At 32.6% G+C, this 27,159-nt stretch overlaps 1 protein-coding gene across 2 annotated transcripts in view; it reads right to left on the bottom strand.

Annotated features, from left to right (window-relative positions):
• The window catches only part of Glra3 (glycine receptor alpha 3), a 173,582-nt gene that overhangs the window by 68,365 nt on the left and 78,058 nt on the right, over positions 1–27,159 (bottom strand). For both annotated transcript variants that reach the window (XM_046427546.2, XM_046427547.2), the window contains exon 4: positions 10,395–10,618. In XM_046427546.2, the coding sequence (XP_046283502.1) occupies positions 10,395–10,618 (224 nt within the window). The remainder of the gene's footprint in view (positions 1–10,394; positions 10,619–27,159) is intronic.

Genomic DNA, 27,159 nt, shown 5'->3' with positions numbered 1-27,159 from the left:
TCTGATCCTAGAGACAAGCATAAATCTTTTCAACCCATCACCAAAGTAATTTCAGCATTGATGATGGTCCCTTCAGGAGGCTGATGTAAGCAAGTTATGGAACTCTTCAGAAAAATAGATAATTACACACATGCCAAATTTTCCTTATATCTACTTTGTTACATTATGAGTTCATTTTCCTTAAATAAACAGCATTTTAAAAAACATCTGTTGAAATAAGTTTGCTTTTCCATTTAAAAATCAGTGTCTATCAATGTTCAAAAAATAAATGTACTTTATACAAGTAGACTTTAATTCTTTGCACAAATTTCAAAGAAATGGTTACTATAACCAAATATTTAGTTTAAATATTGTTAAATAAAGGTCAAAATTATTTTGATAAGTTGCTCTACATAGCATCTTTGACATAAACTGTCTTCTTATTTCATTTTCAAAGCACTAGTGCTTCTGTAGTATAAGTAATGAAGTTGTAACTGTTGGTTATATTAGTAAAGTTAACAAGCAGTATATATGATGCCTATGGTGTGCTTCCATTTATCTTGTGATAAGCATGCTGCCATCCTCATTTTATAAGTGATAAAACTGAGGTAGAAACAATTCAGTGCTGATTTTTGGCTCCCTAGAAAAATCAGAATTTATTTTTTGTTTCCTTTTATTTTTTAGAAAGATAAAATTTAATAACTTTAGCATCTATTGTGTGCCTGGCACCATGCTGGTGTTTTACCATTTATTCTTTCAGATTCAAAGTAATTAGTATAATCACTGTAATACATATAAGAAAAATATGAAGCTTTCAAAAGTAATTTTGATTTGCCCCAAATCACAGCTAATAACTCATAGAGTCTGGATGTGGACTGGGAGTTAAAGTCTTCCTAAGACTTCTTGTTTGCCTATACATTGCTAGGCATGCTAAGACTGCAAGGTCTTAACCATTTCATTTATTTTATTTTATTTATTTTTATTTATTTTTATATTTTTACCTGAGAAGTCTCAGGTTTGCTTATTCAGACGCTTAATTCCAGAGATGAGATAACATTGTTCACTTGGACCAAGAAAAGGCATATTTGCAGCTTGCTCTAAAAGTAGTGGGTTCTCCAAATTCACAACTATGTCCGTCGTTTTGACATAGACCCATTGTATGTGTTATATCCATTTAAACCTATTGTATTATTCCAGAGACACTTGAAGACAAAGGAAAATGAGGCAAATATTTTGATATCTATACTCCTAGCTCACAGTGAATAATAAATTCCTTTGTCTCTGACTTGGTAGCCTCGTTTCTTCAGTCAGTATCCATTTAATAGTCATAGGCTGACTTTAAAATCCCAAACTGGACAATCTGGAGTCATGTACCTGGCTACAAAGATCTAACTTGAAATAATTTTTATATAAAATTATAAAATTATCAGTGTAAATTATTTAAAAGTTCAGAGTAAGATGTATAAAAGTGTTGTACTTTTGGTCTACCCATCCCTACCCTCAGTTCTAGTTCTTCAGAGGTAGCCTATCTTTAGCTATTTTTCTACCATTCACATTCATATATGTAAGTTTCTGTAATAGTATGCTTGGCTTTAAAAATATTTGAAACCATCTGTTAATTTCCTACAGGGGAAATGTAAGAATTTATTTCCCTTATGCCATATTCCAAGTTTGCTTAGTTCTGCACTAATCCTCCAAATTTAGTTATATAAACATTTATTGTTAAATAAATATTGAGTGTTTACTTGTTATGAATATGTAATTTTTGTTAATGTTTAAGCCTGGTAGTTTGCTATAATTATAGCTCTTGTACAAGATTTTGTTTTCCTTAGTATTAATATGTGTCTCATTTTAAGAATCACATCAGTTTCTCTATTCTGACTGCTTCAAATGTGACTCCCCACCAAAACGGCAAATCCTTTTCAGTGGTTAAAAACAGGAGAGAATTAGTCTTTTTTTGTGGAAATCTCTGTTTTTTTTTTTTTTTATTTCTTTCCAGTCATATACCAGACTTCTGTATTAAAGTTTGGGTTTTATATCCTTTCTCTATTGTCTATTTCTCTGTATATTGATTCTACTTTCTGGGAGATTTCTTCACTTCACCTTCCAAACATGCTGCTGATTTCCCCTTCCCCCATTTGCTTTTATTATGCAGTGAATGTCCCAATTTTTCTTTCCTAGAAGTACTCATTTTATGCATACAGTTGTCTTATTTGTCCAGAAAATTTTCTTATAGTATTTTCTGCTTCTTGTATTTTCTTTTGAGTCATTCTCTTTTTTCTTTTTATTATCTTTTTGTTCCCCTCCCTGGTCTCTTCTTAAAATATATATATATATATATATATGTGTGTGTGTGTGTGTGTGTGTGTGTGTGTGTGTATAATAAATTCGATAAGTATCTATTTTTAAGAAGTAAACACTAAAAATCATTTTGTGTCAGTTAGTAGTAGATTCTTACTGAGTAACCGTCTTAAATAAAGGATGAGATGGTAATGCACTGCTCAAAGCTTCCTTAGTTGTGAGCATCTGTAGGTCTTTTTCTTTTGGGCAACTTAGTTTACATAGTGATAGATTCTTTTTCTGTCTGCCTCTCAGTGGAGGTTTAGGTATGGATTTCACCATTTTAGGGTTAGCAAGGGGTATCACTATGTCAAGTACAGACATCAGATCATCATTAAAATCATCCTTATTTTCTTGGTGTGATACTTCATGAAAAGCACCAGTTGTGCCTAAAGGCCCTGCTTCTGAAGCTTTGAAAAGGACATCTCACATTTTCTGTCTTCCTGTTTTCAGCTCAGGTCAAAAGGGAAAAAAAGAAGTCCTTGGTCTGAAAGGCATGGGTGAGGGAATCGGGAACAGCACTGTTGTTCCTATGAAGTTTAAATTAAAAAAAAAAAAAATTAAGCTGTTTTCTGGCCCCCACTTTCTGAAGACATAGCTGCCAAAAAGTTCTGCAAGTTTGAAGATATTACTCTTTTCCCTTTTGGGTTCCCACATTTTGGCTTATGCTTCTGCTATATCTGTTAAGTCACATATATTCATTTTCAAGCTCTGTAAATTAGGTTGTCATCACTTGTCTGTTGTTGATTTCTCCATTGTTTTCATCCTCCTGGGTATGAATGCCATTTTTATCCCTTTTTAGCTTTACTTCATTATTGTAGTGGGTTTTAAGGAGGAAATACAGATAAATGCTAGAATTCAACCAATTGCACTCTCCAGGACAATCTGCTGCTTTCTTTAAACAAGCAGGAAAGTCAGATCTAGCATGAAATACCACAGATGCTCCATTTGTAAATTGAATAAGATTTTTTTTCCTAGTGCAATTTTTGTTAGCGATGAAACTGAAGAACTGAAGATGTGAAGAATTAGAAGATTTCAAAGGACTGTGAGATTTCCAGAAACAACACACAACAAATGAATTTTTTCTTTGATCATGTGAGTAAGGATTTAGCAAACAAAGATTAGGAACAGAGAGACCATCTGTTTCATCTGAATTCATACTGAAAGACAAAAGATTCATTTCTGAATCATTTCATAGCTTTCCTCCAGATATTAGAAGAAATATGAACTATTCATAATTGATGACACCACTTATAAAATACATAAATTCAATTTTATTTCTCTACTTCATGACGCAAAATTTCCAAGGACATAGTAATAAAGTACACCAATTGTGAAATTATTTAACTTTTAAATATCATAACCTTTAGTATTCTTTAATATAATGCATTTGAATTGGAGCAATTAAGTGTTTTAGTACCATTTTAGTCTTGAAATTACACAAACTTCTTAATAAAAAGATACATTTTATTTGAAAAATTTTAAGGATGGACCGAGTTAATAGCTTTAAGCTTTGAAGACATCATATTGCTAACAAAATCTCCCCACATGAAAGAGTCCTCTAGCTTTTATACTCTGTTATATTCACTGATAAGGTGAATATAACAGAGTATAAAAGCCTAATGGTATATTTAAAAAACTTTTTTTCTTAGAAGTAGTTGGACACAATACCTTTATTTATTTATTTATTTATTTATTTATTTTTATATGGTGCTGAGGATCAAACCCAGTGCCTCCCACGTGCTAGGCGAGCACTCTACCGCTGAACCACAACCCCAGCCTGCTTAATGGTATGTTTTTTATGTTGACATTTTCCAAGTTCAGTATGACTGTATCCATAATTGGATATGTATCTATACACACAGGAGCACGTGTGCACACACTGCGCTCACACACACACAATCTAGTCTAGACCGCCTGAATTTGCAAAACGATTATTCCATACTACCTGGTGAATATTTTTGTAACCTGTTCTACCACAAACCTATCTGAAGTAAATCATTACTTTATAAAATAATTAAAAATAAAATGTTACCTTTCACAAAGTAATTTTGAAATTAATAGGGAAGAAATTCAGCTTATTTTACATATATTCTGTCATGGATCCCTTGAAAACCATCATGAATCCACAGTACAGAGATGTCAAAGACCATGGCCTCATGTTAAGAGATTATCACTTATCTTTCATAAGTAATATATAGCTCACTCAAAAATTCAAACAATATAACTTAAGTATACTAAAATTTATAGTTCCCTTTCATTACTGCCCAAATCTTACTACTCTTTTCCATAGTTGGGTATTCTCAATAAAATATTGGGCATCCATCTAAACATTTTATACAGATCCACACATACAATCATGTGTTGTTTAACAACAGGATAAAAGTAGGAAATGCTGCATTAGGTGTGTTTGTTGTTGTGTGGTTTACTCACATAAACCTAGATAGTGTAGCCTACTGTATAACTAGTGTTCATAATTGTATGTGTTATAATTTTATAAGTAGTGTGATAAATTTGTTTACATGAACATCACCACAAACACATGAGTAATGTTCTGCATTAATGACTTAATAATGGCTATGATGTAACTAGGCAATAAACATTTTCAGCTTCATTATATTATGGGATCATATATGTGGCCTGTAATTGACCAAAGTCATTATACAGTGTAAGTTTACATACATAGGTATATTTTTATAAATAGAAAATATAGATAAAAATGAGCATAAAACATTTCTTTGAAACATACGTGTGTGTGTGTGTGTGGATGTATGTCTTGTAAGCAATTTCTATTTTATTCATTTTTATTGGTTCATAACAGTTATACATTCTAATAGGATTCATTTTGACATAATTATAAATGCATGGTATAAAATTTGCTTCAATTAAGTCCCCTAATCCCCTTCCTCCTCCTATACCCTTTCCTCTACTCTATGGACCTTTCTATTTATTTACACTTTAGGCAATTTCTTAGGAATATTTGTATAGCAGTCTCATGTAGAGTATTTCTTGATATAGGTCTATCATTGTGTTCAGCCATATTCTTATTTATTTATTTTTTGGATACTGGGAATTGAACTCAGGTGAACTTGACCACTATTTTTAGATATTTTTAGTTATACATGGACACAATATCTTTATTTTGTTTACTTATTCTTATGTGGTGCTGAGGATGGAACCCCGGGCCTCATATGTGCGAGACAAGTCCTCTACCACTGAGCCCCAGTCCCAACTGCGAGTCCTATTTTATATTTTATTTAGAGACAGGGTCTCACTGAGATGCTTAGCACCTTGCTTTTGCTGAGGCTGGCTTTGAACTCTTAACTCTTGAACTCTTCCTGCTTCAGACTCCTGAGCAGCTAGGATTAAAGGCTTGCGCCACTGCGCCTGGCCAGCCATGTTCTTATTAATGACTAAATAGGCTCTTCTTTTGTTGTTGCTATTTCAGTGCTTCCGTGGGCATCTTTGTAAGTGTATCTTATAGAAATGAACATCCAATTTGGATTACTAGAAATAGAATTGTCAAAAGATAGATGAATTTGATTTCTATATAAATACATCATTTCCCAGTTAATATCAAGTCATATGCCCACAGAAAGTATAGAAGACAAAATAAATATAACCAGAATTAATTTCTACCAATATTTTTATATAAATATTTTCTCATTTTTACTTTGATTTCTCCCCTATATCAGTGTTACAATTTTTGTTTCAACTGTCAAACATAATTTAGAAAAATCAATATGAGAAGAAAATTTATTGTGTTTACCCACATTTTGTTTACAGTGTTTTTTCTTCCTTCTTGATATTGCTATCTTCTTTCATTCATTATTTTTTTTTTTCTATTAAGAAAACTTTCTTAGCCATACTTTACTCTTAGAGTAGCTTTACTTGTGATAAATTCTCTTGCTTTTTTTTTCCCAACAAGGTCTTGATTTCACCTTCATTCATGAAGGATATTTTCATTGGGCACAAGATTATGGAATAAGAATTCCTTTCTCTCAGCACCTGAAAAATATGTATCATTTCTTTTTGTCCCCAGGATTTTTGATGAAAAATCTGCTATCATTCTGTTTTTCCTGTATGGGTAAGGCATCATTATGCTCTGAATGTTTTCAGAAATTGTATACTATGTGTCTTTGTATGGATATCTTTGGGTGTATCCTCTTTGGGGGCTCAGGTTCTTCAATCTGTAGGTTTTATGCCATTTGCATTATTTATTTATTTATTTAATTTTTTTTATTGGTTGTTCAAAACATTACAAAGCTCATGACATATCATCTTTCATACATTTGATTCAAGTGAGTTATGAACTCCCATTTTTACCCCAAATACAAATTGCATGAGGAAAAGATTAACATTAAACAGAGATGAGTGGTGGGAGGGAAAGGGAGAGAGAAGGGAAATTGCACGGAAACGGAAGGAAACCCTCAATGTTATACGAAATCACATAAAAGAGGTTGTGAGGGGAAAGGGGGGGGAAACAAGGGAGAGAACTGAACAACAACAAATGAGGTTGAGAGGGAAGATGGGAGGGGAGGGGAGTGGGGATAGTAGGGGATAGGAAAGGCAGTAGAATACAACAGTCACAAATATAGCATTTGCATTATTTCTAAAAAATTCAGTCATTATTTCCCTTAATTTTTTTTAGCTCCATGTCGTTTGCCCTTTCAACCTGAGATTTTGATGATATTAATGTTAGATCTTTTGTTACTCTCTGCCCCTTTGTCTGGTCTATTATTTCTGTTGTTCAGATTGAATATTTTTTATTTATCTTTTGGTTCACTAATTCTTCCCTTTCTCTTATCTGTTTTTCTATTGAGCACATCTACTGAGTTTATTTTGATAAATTATTTTTAGGTTCCAGATTTTCATTTGGTTCTAATTTATAGCTTATGTTTTTTTGCTAAGGCTTTCTATTTTTTTCATTTGTATCAAGCATATTTATAATTGCTCATTAAAATATTTTTATCAGGACTACTTTGAAGTCTTTTTCAGATATTTGACATCACTGTCATTTTGATGTTGGCATCAATTTATGGTTTTTTTTTCATTTGGCTTGAGACCTTTTTGTTTCTTTGTATGATGATTTTTTTTTATTATAGCCTAGACATTTTTGTGCTACTTTGTTAGACTCTGGATCTTATTTAAATTTTCTCTTTGAACTGGCTTTCTCTGACACTTCTGGATCAGGGCAAGGGGAGGTACTGCTACACTAATATTTCCAAGGAGAATCAGAAGTCAAGGTTTTCTAATCAGCTTCTGTATTGTCATGTGAGTGGAGAAGATCCTGCATCACTACTGGATGTACCAGTTGCCTACATGACCTTCATTGACACTGTAGTAGGAGTGGCAGTATTACTGCTGTGTGGTTTGAAAGTCCTGACTTTCTATTAGATTTCTCTGAAACTTCCCAGGCAGGAATGGAGGTAGAGGGTGTCTTATTTCTGTAGGGAGACAGTAGTTCTCCATGTGGTCTCTACTGACACACAGTGGAGGGTCACTACAGATTGATGGGGCATGAAAGTCCAGCTATTTGCCCTCCCCTGACACCACCTCAGCGTAGACATTGGGGTACCTCATTACATCCTAGAAAGACTGAAATAAACTTTGCTGGCTTAGGTGTGAATTTGAGACAAGCTCACATGTTTTTCTGCTATATCTGGCTAGAGCAGAACAGTTTTGTAAAGGTAGGCTAGGATCCCCCTTTCCTAGCATCTAGTGTTTGATTGGCTAGAGAAATTAGGCTCTTGCTGGGACCTATTTTTCCCCCTATTTTTAGATTTGTTCTTTTTAGTTAAACATGTCAGTAAAATGTATTTTGTCATATCATACATACATGGAGTATGATTTACCATTCTTGTGGTTGTACATGATATGGAATTACACTGGTTGTATTCATATATGAACATAGGAAAGTTATATCTGATTCATTCTACTGTCTTTCCCATTCCATTCCCTTTCCCCATTCCCCCTTGTCCAATCTGATGAACCTCCACTCCTCCCTACCCTGCTGCCTATTGTGAGTCAGCATCTGCATATCAGAGAAAATATTTGGCCTTTGGTTTATTTGAAATTGGCTTATTTCACTTAGTCTCCAGTTCAATCCATTTACCAGCAAATGCCATCATTCCATTCTTATTTATGGCTGAGTAATATTCCATAGTCTATATGTACCACATTTTCTTTATCCGTTCATCTATTGAAGGGCACCTAGGTTGGTTCTATAACTTAGCTGGGACTTATTTTGTCTGTACCTGCTAATGTATCCAGATCCTTAGATTCTTCATCTTTATGAGGTAAAAAGAAAATTGAAGGAATTCACCTCTGCATGGTTCCTCAGGTTCCAATGTCTGCCAGTTCTTGGTCCACCATTGAGAATTTCCTTAAGTTTGTTGTATGTACTGTGCCCAAGATTTTAGTTGAACATAGGTAAAATATGAAAAAGTATATCTGTTCCACTTTCCCAGAAACCAAAATCTTACTATCTTTTAACATTTACATTTTTTGGTAGTTTTCCAAAAAGATTCAGGATTCTCTTGCCTAGATATGGTATTCACTATTAAGTTATTCATTCATATGGGAGTATGTGTCTTAATTAGTGATGGTACCTGAAATCTCTTTATGTCATGTGTAGCAATTATCATCCAAGATTTTATTAACACATATTGGTTGGTTTTCATCAGTCTAACGAAAAGTGTCATTTTGCTGTAGAGTGATGTCACCCTGTCACTCTTTCGAAACAATATATGTATTAAAAGGAAATATGTTCATATGAAATAGGAAAATTGGAAAAGTAGCCATGATGAGATGAAGAGATGAAAAGCAGAGAGAATAAAACATTATCAATAAAACCACGTTTCAGCAAAAAAGGCTTTCACAATCACTAAGCTACTAAGATTAAATTTGCACTCTTATTACTTTATCTTATACTTTTACTTGGCAAAAATAGGAACATCCTTGATGTTGGGTAAATAAAGTCCTAATCAAATATTCCCATTCCTGATGAAAAGCTAACAAAAGTGTAAATAAGAGAGGTAAAATATAAGGAGTTAATTTTAAGCCTAGATTCTAAATATTAAACCTATCTTGATAACTTTTAAAACATGTTATTGGTGGCATAAATATTGAAACAGTTGCCTATTGCTAAAGTAGAGCATATTCTTTCTCTTAAGAAAGATGACATCAATTCTGTTCCTGGCTTGCTTTTTATAGATGAATTAAGTAAACAAATAGTTGTAGATTTCCACAATAATGATTTTAGAAAATATTTTAAATATAGTGCAAATCATCAAGTAATATAAGCAGCTAATTTAGTTATTTACTGAATTCGTACCTATGTGGTATTCTATGAACTGCCAAAGTTGAATGAGTTCTAGAATCCAACTTTCAAGAAATTTTATGACTAATTATCATTATATTTTGGTATGGCTTTCTAACTGTTATATGGCTTTCTAGCAATGTATAACGAATACCTAAAATATAAATAAGATTTTTTTCTAGGGATGATGATAAACATTTTGTTCATTATTCATTTTTACATACTATAGTAATTTTTTTCTTTCCTGATTTCTTTAAATTTTGTCAACAAATTACCACTTTGCAACATGTTAGGATGAAAATTGGACAATGAGGGTTAACATGCAAAAGAATGACCAGAGAAATTCCAGGGTATCTGAAAAATGCATACATCTAAAAAAAAATAATCCCAGAGAAGCCAGCCTAAACATTTCTTTGCGTGTAAATATTTAATGGATGTAGAATATATTTAATCACATTGTATGACTCAGCTACCTTTCAGTTCACCTGTAAGACTCCTGGCAAATTCATTGATGTTAAGAATTACAAATGTCAGTTCTTAAAAAAATGAATTTCCAAGAAGTACTCATATAATTACTGGATCTTTGAAATGGATTTGTTGTTGTTCATCAAACACTTTGGAAAAAGTTATATTAGAAGAACTCAAGTGGAACAGTGATGAGCTACTCAAAAATTTAAATATTGTCACCAGAAATTAAGAAAAACCTCACAGTACTCCATTTTACTGAAAGTAGGAATTTAAGTCTATGACTCACCTTATCGAGTAAAGAACATTTCCATTTTTGAAAATTCTTAGCAATTTGTTGTCTGTTGTGACTTCATGAAAATTGGCACCCTTTTCATTGGCAAAGAACAAATCAGGCTTCCAAATGGAGTCCAACATGGATGGGTCGAGGTCTAAAGAATCATCAGGATATTCACTGTATGCAAGACGAGGATCGTTCCATTTTTGACGAAGAAAGATATTCACTCTGTAATCCTGAGGGATGTGTGGTGGGGGAGAGAGAAAGAGAAAGACACCCTTCTTTAAAAAGTTTAGAAAAATCCATTGCATCAGTGTGGGTTTATCAGTGCTAACAAATGTACCACTCAGGTGGAGCATGTAGATATTGGAAGAGGCAGTGCATCTGTGGAGTCAGAGATATGGAAATGTTTGTATTTTTCTCTGATTTTTACTGGAACCTAAAACTTCTCTAAAAAATAAAGTCTTTTTTTTTAAAAAAAAGTTTAGAATTGTATGTGCTGTTCTTTGGGCTTCTCTCAATTATAACAGAAGCCACTGACATTCTTTGGGGCTTTCCATGTGCTACAGTACTCATTTTTTACAACTAAAAGAGTAATCCTGCTTCTGACCTTTTGCCCATTTCTTTGGTGATCTATGTGCCTGTAAGGAAGGATGACAGAACACTATAGTTCATCATGTTTACCTTTTGCTGTTCCATTCATATCTTACTTTTCTGGTTTATAAGAATGAAATATTGGATTGCTCTTAGACACTTGGAGTAAAATATTTTCACAAATGCATTTATTTTTTTGAGTCATTTCTTTTAGTAGGTATCCAACAGCATCCAGAATATGGTACATTTAATGATATTTGCTTGAAAGCTATCTGGTTTACAAAAATGACCATACATACTTCTTTACAATGAAGACACATTTTCTCATGTTTAATATAGCAAGTTCTATGATGTAAGTAATTTGAGGAAAAAGGTGACTTTTGAATAATAAAAGAATAACAAAGGTTAATTGCCAATGATCCTTTAAGATAATTTGGCTAATGAGATTTTCCAATTATACCTTTCACAGAAAACTTTTAAAGGAAAAGAGTCAATGATTTCAGTCAAATTCCTGGTTATAACTTCTGGACTAATGTATAAAACGAGAAAGTGACAGCTGGGCATATATGTAGTATTTGTGCATATGCAGTATATGAAAATAAATATCAATATAGTTTTATAAATGTAATTTTGTCCTTAGATTTTTGAAATAAGCAAGTAAATAAGATACTTCATTATAATTGTGATTAAAGCAAATATTTAAGAAAGCTTCGTTTTCTTGAAAAATAGTGAGGCTGGATATATATAAAGAAACCTGAAAAACAATTTTTATCTATTTTCTTGTTTCTTAAACACCAAATTATAAGTTTAAGAACCATAATAACCAAGTTTAATAAGTTTAATAACCATAGTAACCAAGCAATCACAAAGGATTCTTCCACAATATCAGACCAGGCAGATTGATTATCTTATAGGTTACTCAAATTCAGTCTATACTAAATGTTACAGATCTCTATATTCCCTTGATCAGTGTTTGTGCACTGAGACCACTATCCACTAACTGCCACTAAAGCTACATACTAGAAAAGATTTTCCTGTGCTTACTAAGTGCCCGATGTATTTTCCAAAGTAATTATGGAGCAGAGTTTTGTCTTGTCTTATGGCTCTGCCTGATTGACCATTTCAAAAAGGAATACAAACACCACTAAATTTTTGGCAAATTGTAGCAGCATCAATAGGAAACTAATACATGTCTTTTTGAGTTGATTTGCATATATTATCATTGTCAATTTTTGAAGATGTTTCTAACAATAGATTTTTTAAAGAGTAATTAGAGACAGTAGAACATTTAAGAAAAAAATCACAATTCATAGTCAATTGGAAAAATAACTCTGATTTCTTCCTCTTTTAAGGAGTCCTAATCAAAGATCCTTGCTAATTTAAAAATGATTAGAAAATAACTTATCTTTGCCAAAGAAATAGGAACAAAGTTCTGACTCCCTAATATCTTACTGCTTCAGTTTTATAAGATTTTCCAATTCTATAGCACTGCACAACATGGGCCCCTCTGTATCACAAAGAACAGAACAATAATACTCAATGGTGAGATAATTGCTTCAAACATTATCTCTATAATATCCCCCATGTTGCTGTACCATCTGCTCTAGATAACTGCCACAGGGTGGGTGGTCGTCTGGGGCCACTGGTTTTGAAATAATGGCCCATTGGGAAAATGCCTTTCAATTCTGTTTCTAAGTCAACAGGGAAGAATGCTATTTTATAAGAACTATTTGTAGGCACATAAAGGTTATTCTAGATTTCCCTCTGACTTCTTCATTATTTATATGTTTATTCTCTTTTGAAAGGGCAGAATGAATGATTTTTAAAATTAAAAAAAATATAAAATCTAATTATATAACAATTCCAGAAACATAAATGTAGAAAGTATTGGTTAGAGCATAAAGCATGTTGAATCAATGAAATAATATTCTTTACATTTTCATTCAGTAACCTCTGCATAAATTTAAAATTAAAAAATAAAAGTAGTAAAGAGTGAAGAACATAGCCCAATCCTTACGTTCCAGTGTTAAGAACTTGTAAAAGTGTAAATGTAGTCCATTGGCGTATTTTCCAGAACTTTAAAGGATGGATAATAGCACTAACTAAGAAGAATTTATTTTGAATATATGTAACATAAGATTTTTAATATCAGATTTTGCCAATACAAACACATGCAAACCAAGTTTCTTGTTTTTCAAGTGTTTTCAATCTAAAGATACCTAGATTTCTAGCTATATACATGCATATTATTAAAATACTGATGTAATGTTCACATTTCTCTCTACACCTTTAGTGTTCTGTTGATACATCAGCTTTTTATTAGGTGTAAAGAAAAGGTTTAGTAAACATGAACAAAGGAATAGATCTGTTAGCAAGGGATTTTTATTGGATTTGTTTTTCCATTTGTCCTCAGTAGGAAAATATAATATGGAAATAAAATTATTCTAATACTTATTTTGAGTATTTCCATGTTTTTCTCAACACTGCAGCTTGCTATTGATTTTTAATATTAACTAGTATTAAAATTTTCAGAAATTTGAACCACCATTTTCCTTTGGAAATTTTAATTCATGAGGGTTTATGTGATACATATATTAAAATATTAAAAGTTGAAAATTAAAAAAGAAAAATATTTCATTTTGGAAAAGTTTTGTCCATGACAAAATTGATTTGGGAATGATGTTTTTTCTTCTTGAGCAATTCAGATAATTTTTTAACTAGCTGTTGATTTTGGAGATTAGCCAGAAAGCTGTATGAAGGCTGCACTGTAAAGCTGTAGAGGAACTAACTTTTTTTGGAAATTATTGAATGTTTCAACCTCATTTAGGAACATGCTTGAGAATAACAGATAAATGGTGTGCTGCTTCTGCACAAATTATAGTGACCACTTTAAAAAACCCAGTTCACTGTTAATTACCCACAAATAGTCTACTAAAACCATAATTAAAAGGAAAATGTAATAAGTTTCTAGCTTCTTGGACAGATAGTACTACTTATTTTAATGCTAATATATTTACATATACTTGAGATTGTGCATAGCTATTTAAAGGCATTTAAATGTATGGTACCATCATAGGAAATAGATAAATTATTAAATTTTCATTTTTATTTTTCATCCAAATACTTAGCAACCTCTAAGTTTTATTTTCTCTTTGAGTCTGTAAAACTTGAAGATTTTAATATTTTATTGAATGTAAATTCTAGAGCACATTTAGCACAATGTTTATGCTAAAACTTTTAGAAATACTTATGATTATTGTATTTCTACATTATAGTTTTGTTTTGGCCTATTTCTGAATCTGAGATATTTTTTTCTTTGTAAAATTAGTTTGCTATTTGTGCTTGAATACTTCCATGACAGGAATTTTTTTTTTTTTTAACTGTTGAGAACACAGAGAGTAAATTAAGTGGTTTTCTCAATGCTGTCGTACAAGGGCAAGAAAAAAAAAAAAAAAACCGAGATCACCCTAATTTTCATTCAGGCCCAGAGCTCTCAAAGTAACTCAGCATGATGTACAAAATTTACTGCTTACTGCAAGTGCTATTATCATCGCAAAAGCAAGATTTCTTTTATGGTGGCAGATTATTTTCTTCCAGCTTTCCCCCAGCTAAATTCCACTGAGTTACTTCTTTGACATAATGTAGAAAGAGCCTAATAGAACCCTGCCAAAATCTATTAACATAGAACATATGAAATTTAACATAATGTATTTTTAGTCATTAGAGTTTTGGGATGGTTGGTTATGTAGCAGTAACTGAAATAGAATTAGGTAACTGGAGATGGGTGCTTCTATAAGAAAAATGTGCCATTGACCTTGGAACCAGGCAAGAGGTAGCAGCTTGCAAAGCTTTGAGGAAATTGTTACGAAGGCTAAAGGGATAAAGGAGAAAAATCTTATTAGATGGGAAAATATTTCACTCTTGTGTTGTGAGAGCAAATACATTGCCAATGCTGTTATTTTAGTAATGTGGAAAATGGAAAGATGACACTAATAATTGCTGTATTTGAGTAAGGAGATTTCCAGGTAAAATCTTGAAAACTCTACTTCAATTTTTTATAGGTTCTATGTTATAATCTCAAGGGTATGGCTCTGACTCCCTTGTTTATATTTCAGAAAGATCATAAAGATGCATCATTAATGTTCTCAACTACATTTAAATATTTATAAGAATCTTTTAAAATGTTTTTTTAATTAGTTCATTATGTATGTACATAAAGGTGAAATTCACTGATATATTCATTTATGTACATAGGAAAGTTTGATCAGATTCATTCCACAGTTTCTTACTTTTCTCATCCTACCTCCCTCTCACTTAATCCCTTTCCTCTATGCCACTTATCTCTCTTCTATTTGCATAGACCCCCGCCTTCCTTCTCTCCTTTCCTTCTACTGTCTTTCTGTCCTCCCTTATTTTGGGCTAACTTCTGCATATTAAGGAAAACATTTAACCCTTGGCCCTTTGGGTCTGGCTTATTTCACTTAGCATGATGTTCTCCAGTTATATCCATTTGTTGGCAAATGCCATAAGTTCATTCTTCTTTATGACTGAGTAAATTCCATTGTGTATATATACCATATTTTATTTATCCATTTATCTGTTGACAGGCACCAACTTTTGTCTCCATAGCTTGCCTGTTGTGAATTGTATTGCTATAAACATTGATCAAAATCTGGGAACTCTAAAAATACCTGAATTCTAAAATGTGGAAATCACAACTTTGAAAGATTAAAATCCCATGTATTGAAATCCTACAAGCTGGAATTCCCATTGGCAAGGAAAATGGCTTTATAAGAAAGGAGGAAAACTGACTTCTGGGGGGAAGTCATTTTAGTTTGTAGGTATAATAATTGCATCATGTTAGGTGGAATAAATACTATGAAACCTGATAAAGTATTATTTGGGAGTGTCTCTGAGGGTGTTTCCAGAGATTACTGTATAAAGCCTAGTAGACTAGGAAGGGGAAGAGCAAAGCTATGTAGACAATGAATATGGGAGTTTAGAGTAAAGCTCAGTGTTAGGGCACATACTTAGCATGCTCAGGGTTTCATCTCCAGCACCAAAAGATAAAAAAAAAAAAAAGAAAAAGAAAATGAAAATGAATGTATTCTCTAAGGGGAATCATGCTCTAAAAGAAAAAAAAAAAAACAACAGCTCTTCATTTCAGTGTAAGACTTCAGAATAATAATTAATGATCTTAAAAATCATGTAGCTCTTTTGACGTATCTTAGTGTGATTGACCATAGTTTTTTCCTGTAATGAAATATGTATGTTGAATTTTATTTTTTTTTAAATTTTTCCACTATTATAAATTCTCAGCATTATTTTTTATAATTCTACTGTGCCATGTATTTCATCTGGGTATCATTTCCCATAATGGAGGTATAAATTATGTACAGATTTTTAGAGAGTTCAAATTCATTTTATGTATTTAAAAAAATTCAGCTCTGCAAAAGTTGCATCAACATGATATTGACTCTGTTGAAAATGTTGATATATTGTCAGTAAATAGAGACATTCTTTTTTTAACATCTACATGTCAGAGAAAATTTATTAAGATATTGGATCTTTGAGTAACTACATATGCAGTAGTGACCATCAAACTTAGGTTGTTTGTCACATTATCTCAGTTGGGTGCTGTTATAAAGATGGATGCACAGTTACCAATTGTAGTGATGTGCATTTATACATTCACTTTTTGATTTGGACCTACCTAATTTTCTCTATCTCTCTTCCCCCCATCTCTCTCTCTCTCTCTCTCTCTCTCTCTCTCTCTCTCTCTCTCTCTCTCTCTCTCTCTCTTTTTCTCCCAGGGACACTCTACCACCAAGTTACATTCCCTGTCCTTTTAATTTTTTTCTTTTGTGACAGGATCTTGCTGAGTTGCTAAGAGTCTCAGTAAGTTCCTGAGGCTGGCCTAGAATTTGAAATCCTCCTGCCTCAGACTTCCAAATCCCTGAGATTACAGGTGTGCCTGACTTTGATCTATTTCTTTATGAGTACAGTTCATCTGCTCATAACTGTTATGTCTATGTGATTGTTAGTGTACCTAAGTGTATATGCATGCAAAAATACATTCATTACATACTGCCTTTTTATTGTGTAAAGTTACCTATAAAATATTTTGTTTTTTTAATATTTCTCAAATAAGTTCTTTTTAAAAAATGTATAAAAATATCTTTCAAATTATTCCCCTATTTTTCAATGGGAACATCCATTGCAATGATTACTATTCTGTTGTACATTTGAATATTGATTGTGTGTGACTGGGATAGAAAGTTTGCTCTTGAATACAAGGTCTTTGATCAAGAGGAAGCATAGTCAAGATCTGTCCCTTGGGGATGTCGTTTGTACTTGGACCTGATTTAGTTGATAAGATATATCTAGACTTTGAGACAGCTCCATAATTAGACAAGAAAATTGTAGTATCCATGAAAAGGTGAGTATATTTTGCATGTTGGAAGAATATAAATAATATTTCACTTAGAGGGAAGATTGTGTCAAGATTAAAGATGGCCTCTGTGGAGTGCAGTGGCTGGAATCCTGGTCTCTGAGTCCATTATAGTTGTCTTTACTCTGGGAGCTGCCTGTACAAAGTGCAGGTCATGATACTCTAGTTGCCTTGGTAATGATGTTGATGAGTAGCTGCATGAGAAGGCCCCTGGCTCTAGTAGTCAGAACCTTGGATTTAGACCTCAGCTTTAAAAGGAGGGATTGGGGGGAGTAGACAATTCTAGGCATAACAAGATGACTTCATGTCTCAGAAGTTTGGTTGCATCCTTCAGACTTCCTGCTTTGCGAACACTATCTCACAAATAACCTTATGATGATAAAACCTTATAGTAAACTTGCTGTGCTAGCTCTGGGTTAGTCAAACCTCATCAGGGCTTAATTATCCACCTAGTTCCAGATTTTATTCTATGTGTGTTTGTCTGATTTTTCTTCATCCCCTCATTGACAGATTTGGTTAGCTCTGAATAAATTGTCACGTTGGACATGATGGGCCTCTGGATCATAAGAATTTTAAAAAGTTTCTCTCTGTTTCTTGAAATACTTGGAGACAAGCTGATTGTCATTTAAGATGTTAGATACTTCTATTAGTAGTTATACTGGAAGAGTCATGTATGAGAGCTCTAGTCAAGAGTCTCTTCTGGGTTCATTTCTAGTCATCCTCCTCACAGTACCACATATTTGAGTGAAACAACTTTGAACATTTTGGACAAACAGATTCTTCAGCTGAATAAAACTGGATAATTTATGTCAGTAACTAGTAGAGCAAAAAAGTCCCCTAACCAATTTCTGAGTTCCTGATCTATGTACATATCAGACCTAAAAAATGATAGTTCTTTAAAGCCATTATACTAATGTATTTGAATTTGTTTTCAAATTCTGATAGAATTCATATATACAGTTATACCAAATACGTAGGGTATACAACCGCTTCCATGCAAATTATACATATAGAGTTCCCACCCACAAATATCCCCTGTGTTTTCCTTTGTAATGAAATCATCTTTACACTAATCCCCTCAAAGCCAGTGATCTATTCTTCATGTCCATCTCAAATGTCTTTCTTCAAACTCATTGTGGTTTTGGTTAGTAATTTGCTAATGTTGTATAAATAGAATCATAGTTAATTTTTTGACTTTCCCTTTTCTTACTTAGCTTTAAATTATTATGTATATCAGCTTATTCCTTTTAATTGCTAAGTAGTATTGCAGTGTATAGGCATGCCACAGTGTTTGTTAACCCATTGGTGAACTTCTGGCATTTGTCTAGTATTTTGTGATTATAGATAATGCCACTGTACATATTTGTGTTCAAATATTTATGTGAACATAAGCTTTTATTTTTCTTAAGTAATACCTAGGACTGGGATGAACAGGTCATATTAAATTTATATTTACATTTAGAAGAAAATGTGGGGCTGTTAACTAGAATGACTAAATAATTTGCACACCAACAATATAGAAAAGAACAATTTCCCTATATTCTTACCAATATTTGGTATTGTCAGCCTTTTAAAATTTTAATTTAAGCTTTATTAATATGTGTGTAGTGGTAACTCATTGTGGTTTTGGTTAGTAATTTGCTAATGGTGAATGATGTTGAACAGCTTTTGTGTTTATTTGTGACTTGGATATCTTCTTAATGAAATGTTTGACTCATTTGCTCATTAAAAACAGTTTTGTTTTAAACTGTTATATGCTCAGAGTTCTTAATACATTCTGGATACATATCTTTTGCCAGATATGAGATTGTTAAATATTTTTTCACCCATATATCTTGTCTTTCACAGAATAAACATTTTTAATTATGACAGAGTTTGCTTTATTCTCTATTTATTTTTTATATCATGTTTTTGGTGTTGAAAATTCTTTGCTTAGCACAAGCTCAAATATTTTTCTTCTATATTTTTGTTGTCCTCTAATGTCTTCAAAATTTTAGGTTTCATATTTAGGTTTGTGGTTCATTATGAGCTCACTTTTGTTTGAAACACTTTGAAACAAGCTGATTGTCATGTAAGATGTTAGATACCTAACATGAATATATGTATTAAGATTTATTTATTTATAATTTCTTTTGTATGTATGAAAAACTATTCCAACAATAGTTATTGAAGAGTTTAGAATTATATTTTATTATGGTGTTCTTATGGGTTCTAAGATGAATGGATCTAAAACTGCATGAAGTAAAAGATTATTTGTTCATATCTGCATTTTGTTCAACTTTGAATCTAAAAACATAAGTTTCTTCTTCTCAGATATATACAAAATTATTGGCATCAGCTGGAAATTCCCTAGAATAGTTTTTGATAGAGCAATGATTCAAGAAAACAAACAATAATGAATTGCTTCAAACAAAGTATGACAAAATATATCTCAACAATTTTGTTTTTTAAAGAAAAAAAATTGAAAGAAAATAATATTTAAAAATTTTAAGATTTTTTAGGAAGCTGACAAGCTAAACTTGAATAAATGGTTTATTATATTCATACATATTGACTAGGTGCATACCTAATTCATTTGATGCTAAAAGAATGTATTGTTCACTGTTTTAATAAGCTATTTCAGGAAATCTGATTTGAAGGGTAAAAACATTAAAGCTAGTTTAAGTATTGAATTTTTCAAAATGAATTAAGTTTTATAACATTCCACAGTAAGAGAAGTACTAAAAATTGTCAAGGGCAAACAATTTAGCTCTAATAAGTAATAAGAAACAGAAGCTCTGGAAAGGAAAGAAGATTACAAAAGCATATTGCATTTTGAATCAAATAGCAACTGGACTTTTATAGGTCCAGACACATCTAAATTCATGAAGAAACTTAAGAAAGAAAAAAATATATATCTCCTTTGTTTCAGATGTTTGCTTTTTTCTTTTTGTATTGAGAGTAAAAGGAAGGCAGATGGAAATTCATACTTGCAATGTGAATCATTTGTAAGTTTTAAAGTATCATAATTCCAGCAAATTAATTACAGCTCTTGAAGCATGTCTCATGGCATTTCATCTCCTTTCCAAGAAAGACATGTATTACTCAAAATAAATAAATTGCTATGAATATATCTCTCTTTTTTTGTTTATTTTTTGGTACTGGGGATTGAACCCAGGGCACTTAACCACTGATGTACTTCCCTAGTCCTTTTTTATATTTTATTTAGAGACAGTGTCTTCCTGAAGTGCTCGGGGCCTCGCTAAGTTGCTGAGGCTGGCTTTGAACTTGAGATCCTCCTGCCTCAGCTTCTTGAGCTGCTGGGATTACAGGTGTGTTCCACTATGCCTAGCTTTTCTTGAGATAACCCTGGGTCTGTGTGTGTGTGTGTGTGTGTGTGTGTGTTTTATTCTTTTTTATCTTCATTTTTATTTGTTCTTTTTATTACACATGACAGCAGAATCTATTTTGATATATTTATACAAGCATGAAATATATCTTATTCTAATTAGGATCCCAGTCTTGTGGATGTACATGATGTTGAGATTCACTGTGGTGTGTTTATATATGTGTATAGTGTACCCTAGTTCTTGATAAATACAATCTTTTCCCAAGGAGCAAGGTAGAAAAGGAACAGAAGCAAGATAAACATGACATTCTTGAAAAAGTAAAAGTTCATAGAGTATGTCTAGAATGCTGAGTGGGTTAGGAAATGAGATGGGAGGAAAAAAACAATCTTTATTTTTTTTTTAAATAAAACATAATAGCTTTATTTTGTTTATTTTTGTTTATGTGGTGCTGAAGATTGAACCCAGTACCTCATACATGCAAGGCAAGTACTTTACCACTGAGCTACAACCCCAGCCCCCAGTCTTCACTCTTAAACTGAGATGTATTATGGTAGGCTCTTGTAAGCCACAGGAATATGAATTTTGCTTCAAGAGTAAATAATTGAGAACCGATGAGAAAGCCAAAAAATTATGCAATCTTATTTTACTATTAGACCCTTGTGGACTCAGTGGACCAGTAGCTGAGTTAGATTACAGTGAGAGGTGGTCTGCAGAGTAGTTAAAAAGTCACAGATATGAGAAGTATTGGGAATTTAGAGCAGTTTTGTGATTCGTTACATATTAGTTATGGGACAGGAAGAAAAAGGTGTTTAGTTTTCTGGATGACTCAGTGAGATAGAAAATGGGTACATAAGTGGATTTCAATATAGTAAGCTTTAGGAATTTGTGTAATTGAAGAAGATTAGCAGTTCAAATATTTTAAAAAACAAACATTAATTGTAATATTGTGTCAGGGTACAGTTATTTTCAACATCATAGCATGCACATATGCCATCGTAAATACTTTTATCCAAGATTATTTATGTTTGTTCTTTACTTCCCCATTCTTTTCATTTGGAGGCACTTGAACCAGAATTATTGACTAAAAAAATTACTAGTGTATACAGATGCCTTAAAACCAAGAGAGAAAATAAACTTACTCAGAAAGCAAATACTGAGATGGTGCCTCTGATTGAACCAAAAATTACCAGCATTCAAGAAATAGAAGATTAAAAGTACATTTAGGAAATTGTGGTCATAGAGTTAGAAAAGAAGGGAAGAGTTGGACCAGAGAAGCCAAAGCAAGAGAATTTTCAAGAAAAGCAATAGTGACAAAGAGTTCAATAAAGTTAATGACTAAGCAGTTCATTGTGGTTATTGCATACTTTGGGAATGGCAGCTTTAGTGAAGTAATCACTAAGAAGCCAGTTGAAAAGAGTATTACATAAGGAACTGGAGAACAGGATAATGCACAACCATTTGAAGTATTTTGGTTATGAAAGGTAGTAGAGAAACATGAGGACAACTAGAAGTGGCCTTGTTGTTTAGGGAAAGCTTTAGTTTTAGGATGACAATTAGAAAAGTGAAATGTTTAAGGGAAAGGATACACAAAAAAGGAGACTTGAGAATATATTGAAGTGGTCATAGAGTGTAAAGGACTTCAAGAGTTGATCTAGAAAAAAATGGGAACTAATTGTATATAAAAGGAGGGAAGAATTCCTTAATATATTTGCAGAAATGTTGTAGATACAGGTTAGTTAGAGGTTTGGTGATGGGCAGCTAGAGGTGTTCCTGTATGCTGGTATCTATTTTTTCTTTAAAGACAGAAAAATGAGAGGAAATGTTTGGAAGTTTGATGATAGTTGTGGTCTTCAATAAAAATTGGCACTCAAACTTCATATGATCTGTCTTGTGTCTACTTGTACTGGAGAGACTAGAAAGAAAGAAAAATAATAAAATTAGGGGTCTTGATATTTTTCTGTTTTACCAGTCAGATGCACTTCTGAGGGCTTGTGGCAAAGCCCATATATGCTAATTCTGAGTTTTTTATTTTAAGTGGAGTCAGAAGGTTATGGTAGCATTGTGTTTTTCTGTAGTAGTTTTAAATGGAGTTTCCATTACCTGTTATTAGTTTCTTGCTTGTGGAATGAATAACTGTAGATTACTTAGTTGGATTTGTGGCTCAGTTGCTGTGATGATCTCCTAATTCCTAGATTTCGACAGATAGTATGTTCCTAGAGCCAACTATTCCAGTAGCAGCTTCCTGATTTTTCATGTTCCTGAAACAGGCAGGAGTTTTCAGTTTTGCTTACAAGTCAAGTAGTTCATATAATCCTCTTCTAGCTTTCCGTTAGTTTTATAAACAATTCATTCCTAGAAGCAAATCCCTTTCCATGAGATGGCTGGTATGGTTTCTTTTATAATCACTGAGCACTAATTGAAGCACTATATGCCACTGGAGGTAGATGGGGGAATGGGAATTTAGGACTATTCTGTTAGCCTGTTTGAAGGTCATGAATATCTAAATCCATTAAAGATAGGATATTGGTAATGCATAGAAATTAGAGATAGAATTAATTGAATTTTTACCCATGGTTATCTGAAATAAAGTGTATGATTTTGCAACCAGAGCTGAAAGCCTTAGCAAATAATAATGTCAATGTCATAGGCATGAGTGATTCAAAGACTGACAGGCTTCTTTCTTCTGATTGTACTAGTGAACTTAAAGAAAAAAATCTGAGCAGAAATTTGAGTTTTTACATTAAACATTGTCAGAAAACTAGAGATTTTGCATGACTCTTCTGAAACTGTTCTTGTCTCCTACATCTTTATGGTTGAGATAGTGTTGTATCTTTTTTTTAAATTAACTTTTTAAATTTATATATGACAGCAGAATGCATTTTAATTTTAATACACATATAGGGCACAATTTTTCATATCTCTAGTTGTTGTGTCTTTTAAAAAGCACTTAATGTTCATCACAGTGTAAGCTGAAGATAATACCACTGAAACTAGCTCCTAAATTTCAATGGCAGTCATAGTTGCCAGGTAATGATAAAATTTAGCAGCACTTAAGCATAAGGAAAAATAGTCATAGTTATCATAATTAGAACTGAATTGAAATGATATTCAGAACATGTGGATCATGGTGATCTTTAATGGATGATGGTTGATCATGGGTTTAATAGACTTGAAATATATGGGCAGCACATTAAGAAAGATCCTATCTGTTCTCAGTAATCAAATTAAAACTAGGGCTGGCAAATAAAAGACCCATGGGCATCTCTGGGCTGGAATTTTTATCAGTAGTTAGATTGATACTCTAATTCTTGGGAATGTTTTCAGATAGAACAGTGTCCCATGAAAAATCTCCGCCTCCAGCAATTCATGTAGGACACAGTTTCTTAGCAACATTTACCTTCTACTAGTTTTCCCAGAAAAAAAGAGAACTTCATTATCCCTCTTTCTTTCTTTTCATAAATTTACCTTTATATAACATTCCTGTGGCTCAGCCATGATAGTAATGTTATACGCATGATGTATATTTCACAAAGATTTGTTGCTACTGGAACAGACTTGAAGACTGAATTCAATGAGAAATATTTTGAGAACAGTTTTACTGAATAGTGAAAGATAGGTTTCAGTAATGGTTATGAATACAATAAAAACAAACATCATCACAGAAATAGAAAAGAAACAAATCTACACCTTGTGTCAGATGAAAAATAAATCTGAAACAAATCTGAATATAGGTGTGTATGAAGGCACACATAAAATGCTTGAAAAATAATGTCTGAAAGAATAAATTCATGCAGTAGTACAAGAATATAGTTTGTGCTTGAGCCCATCTGTATTAATAATTTTGCAAATAGCCAGAGGCATAAAAGTGTTTTCCTTTACTCAGAATACTTGGTGCTTCTGCTCCATTATGTAACAGTATTACTACATCATATGCAACCTAGCAGTGAGCACAGAAATATTAGCTTTGGGCAAGTGTACTCATGAGTAACCTTGAAACACATACTTGAGAGCAAGCAACCTCAAGGAGGACAGTATTGTTCCCAAGGAAGCAAAAAATAGGTTTTTGGAGGATGAAAACAATCTTGCTCTTTTATGTATAATTCAAAAATATATAAAGTATGTGAATAAACAGTTTATCTGAAGTGTTAAGATTTCATTGAGAAGGCAATTAAGGAAAAAGATGTATAAAAAGCCTCCTTAGGGAGGTATAATGAAAACATAAAGTGGTTGAGAAACACTGCCTTAGGGGAAACTTAGAGAGAAAGGGATGTAAGAGCATATTCATTTCTTTTCATGCTTGGTGTCAACTTTTGATTGGTCATCTTAATCTTAATGTGCATTGATGATAACTAGCAATTATCTTTAGAGCTGGCTTCAGTATGATAGGGTGTAAAATATATTTAGATTTAATCTTTTGGACTCTTTTTTAGTAGATGCTTCTTAGAACATGAATTTAAAGCATATAAGAAAGATATATTAGATCATTGCAAGAATCTGTGAACAGAAACAAGAGGACCTGATATGTATAAGAAATGATCAGATACAAGAGAGAAAAGAGAAAGCACAATCTAAAGCAAAGCAAACAAAATTAATTATGCCAAAAAGGGGTTCAATACACCTAATCAGCCCAGAGAGGAAGCTGACTGTCTATTAATTACCTCTGGTAGACACTTTACTATCAGGCTAGGGGGGGGGGGACGGGAATTAGTGTGTGTGAGAGAGAGAGAAAGAGAGAGGGAATTGGGGTGTGTGTGTGTGTGTGTGTGTATGTGTGTTGAGAGGGGGCGGTGGAGGGGAGAAAGAAAGAATGTCCTAAAGGCCTGGAAAACTAATGGAGAAACAAACCCTTTTAAATATCTTCCTTAACTTAGGAGGGAAAATAATAATTTATTAACCTTTACAGATAAAGTGTATGGGTTTTGCAGATGAAGGTTTGTGAATATTTGTAGTTTATCTGTTTAATGTTGAACTACAGTATAAGCCGGCTTTTGTTAATTAAACTTCTTAATAAAACTTTGTAGCAGGGTTATTTGTCTTATACTTTAGCTAGTTTCTGGATTGTTGGCAATATTCCAGGAAACTACTTAGAAAATGGTGAAGATTATATTAACACACTGGTGCTAGTAAATTAATGTTTCTTCATGTTCTCCATAGAACAAATAGTTTATGTTTCTAAGCTCCCTTGATAGAATTGAGAAAAAAATGAATTTCCATTTGTTTTGAAAACACATTTCCAAGTACTATATTCATTTTTGAGAGGGGTATGTGTGCATGCATGTGTAATTGTCCGGTAGAAATTTTTTATTTTATATTGACTTCCTAAGTAACAAGGACTGTTTAACTCTTTTGCCTACATTTGTTCTATTTGATAGGGCACGATTTTCATGGTCCCAGAACTTTGTCATTTGGCCTTATTTGAGCCCTTCTGAAGCAAAGTTAGTTGGATTGTTGGTTTGTAGATAGTGGACAGGTAGTTTCATCATAGCAACTGAAAAGTGCCATCAAACTGGGCTAGAGAGCTTCAGTATTAACTTTAATATATTCATCTGTCAGAGATTCAGCATAGTAGCTGAAGAGCAATTTGCAATTTAAATTACTTGCCAAGTACTTAACATTAATTGACATGCTAAATCCATGACAAAGTAACAAATTATGACCACTGCCAGTCATTTTTAGAGAATACAATTCTCAATCTTACTGCCTATTTTATCTTTAGAGGTCAAATTGACATTTTGCAGTATATTCTTCAAGGAAATCAAATACTTAGAAAAAGGTGCATGATGATAAATAACCATGAAGGTAAGCATCACTGCTATGAACTGTTCGCAAAAAATCTGATCATTTGGGGGAGGTTCTGATTAGTGAAATTGATCAAAGTGTGTTGTGTGCATATATGAATATGCTACAATAAAAACCATTATTTTATATAACTACTGTATACCAATAAAAAAGAAAAAATATTTTGGAAAATTAAAAAAAAGAGAATCTGATCAATTCCATTATATTAGGTGGTCTACACAAGATGCTTAATTGATCTGATAACAAAACATACACATAGTCTTTCTCTAGAGTCCACATCTGGATAACACTAACTTTCCTTTATAAATTAAGAACAGAGAGAAAAGAATTAAATAAAGTGACATGTATCTTTGCCATTATATTTAATTCTAAAATCTTAATCATTTTTACTTCAGGCCAAATATTTCAAATGCATAAACACAATGCAATTAACTTTTAATCTACTTATCAAAAGGAAACTACAAGGATATGTGGTTCAATAAAGAAGAGGCTCCACAGAGATATAGGTATGAAAACTCCATTCTATGCATACATTTTTGTTCTATTGTCATTTGCATGTGTTTCTCTTTGGCATTTCCCCCATAGAATTGGGAATATGCCTTTT

Source organism: Marmota monax, unplaced genomic scaffold (assembly GCF_021218885.2).
Source record: "Marmota monax isolate L192 unplaced genomic scaffold, Marmota_monax_Labrador192_F-V1.1 WCK01_AAM20220418_F8-fsc00159, whole genome shotgun sequence".
Taxonomy (NCBI): domain Eukaryota; kingdom Metazoa; phylum Chordata; class Mammalia; order Rodentia; family Sciuridae; genus Marmota; species Marmota monax.
This window is presented reverse-complemented; position numbering and strand designations above follow the sequence as displayed.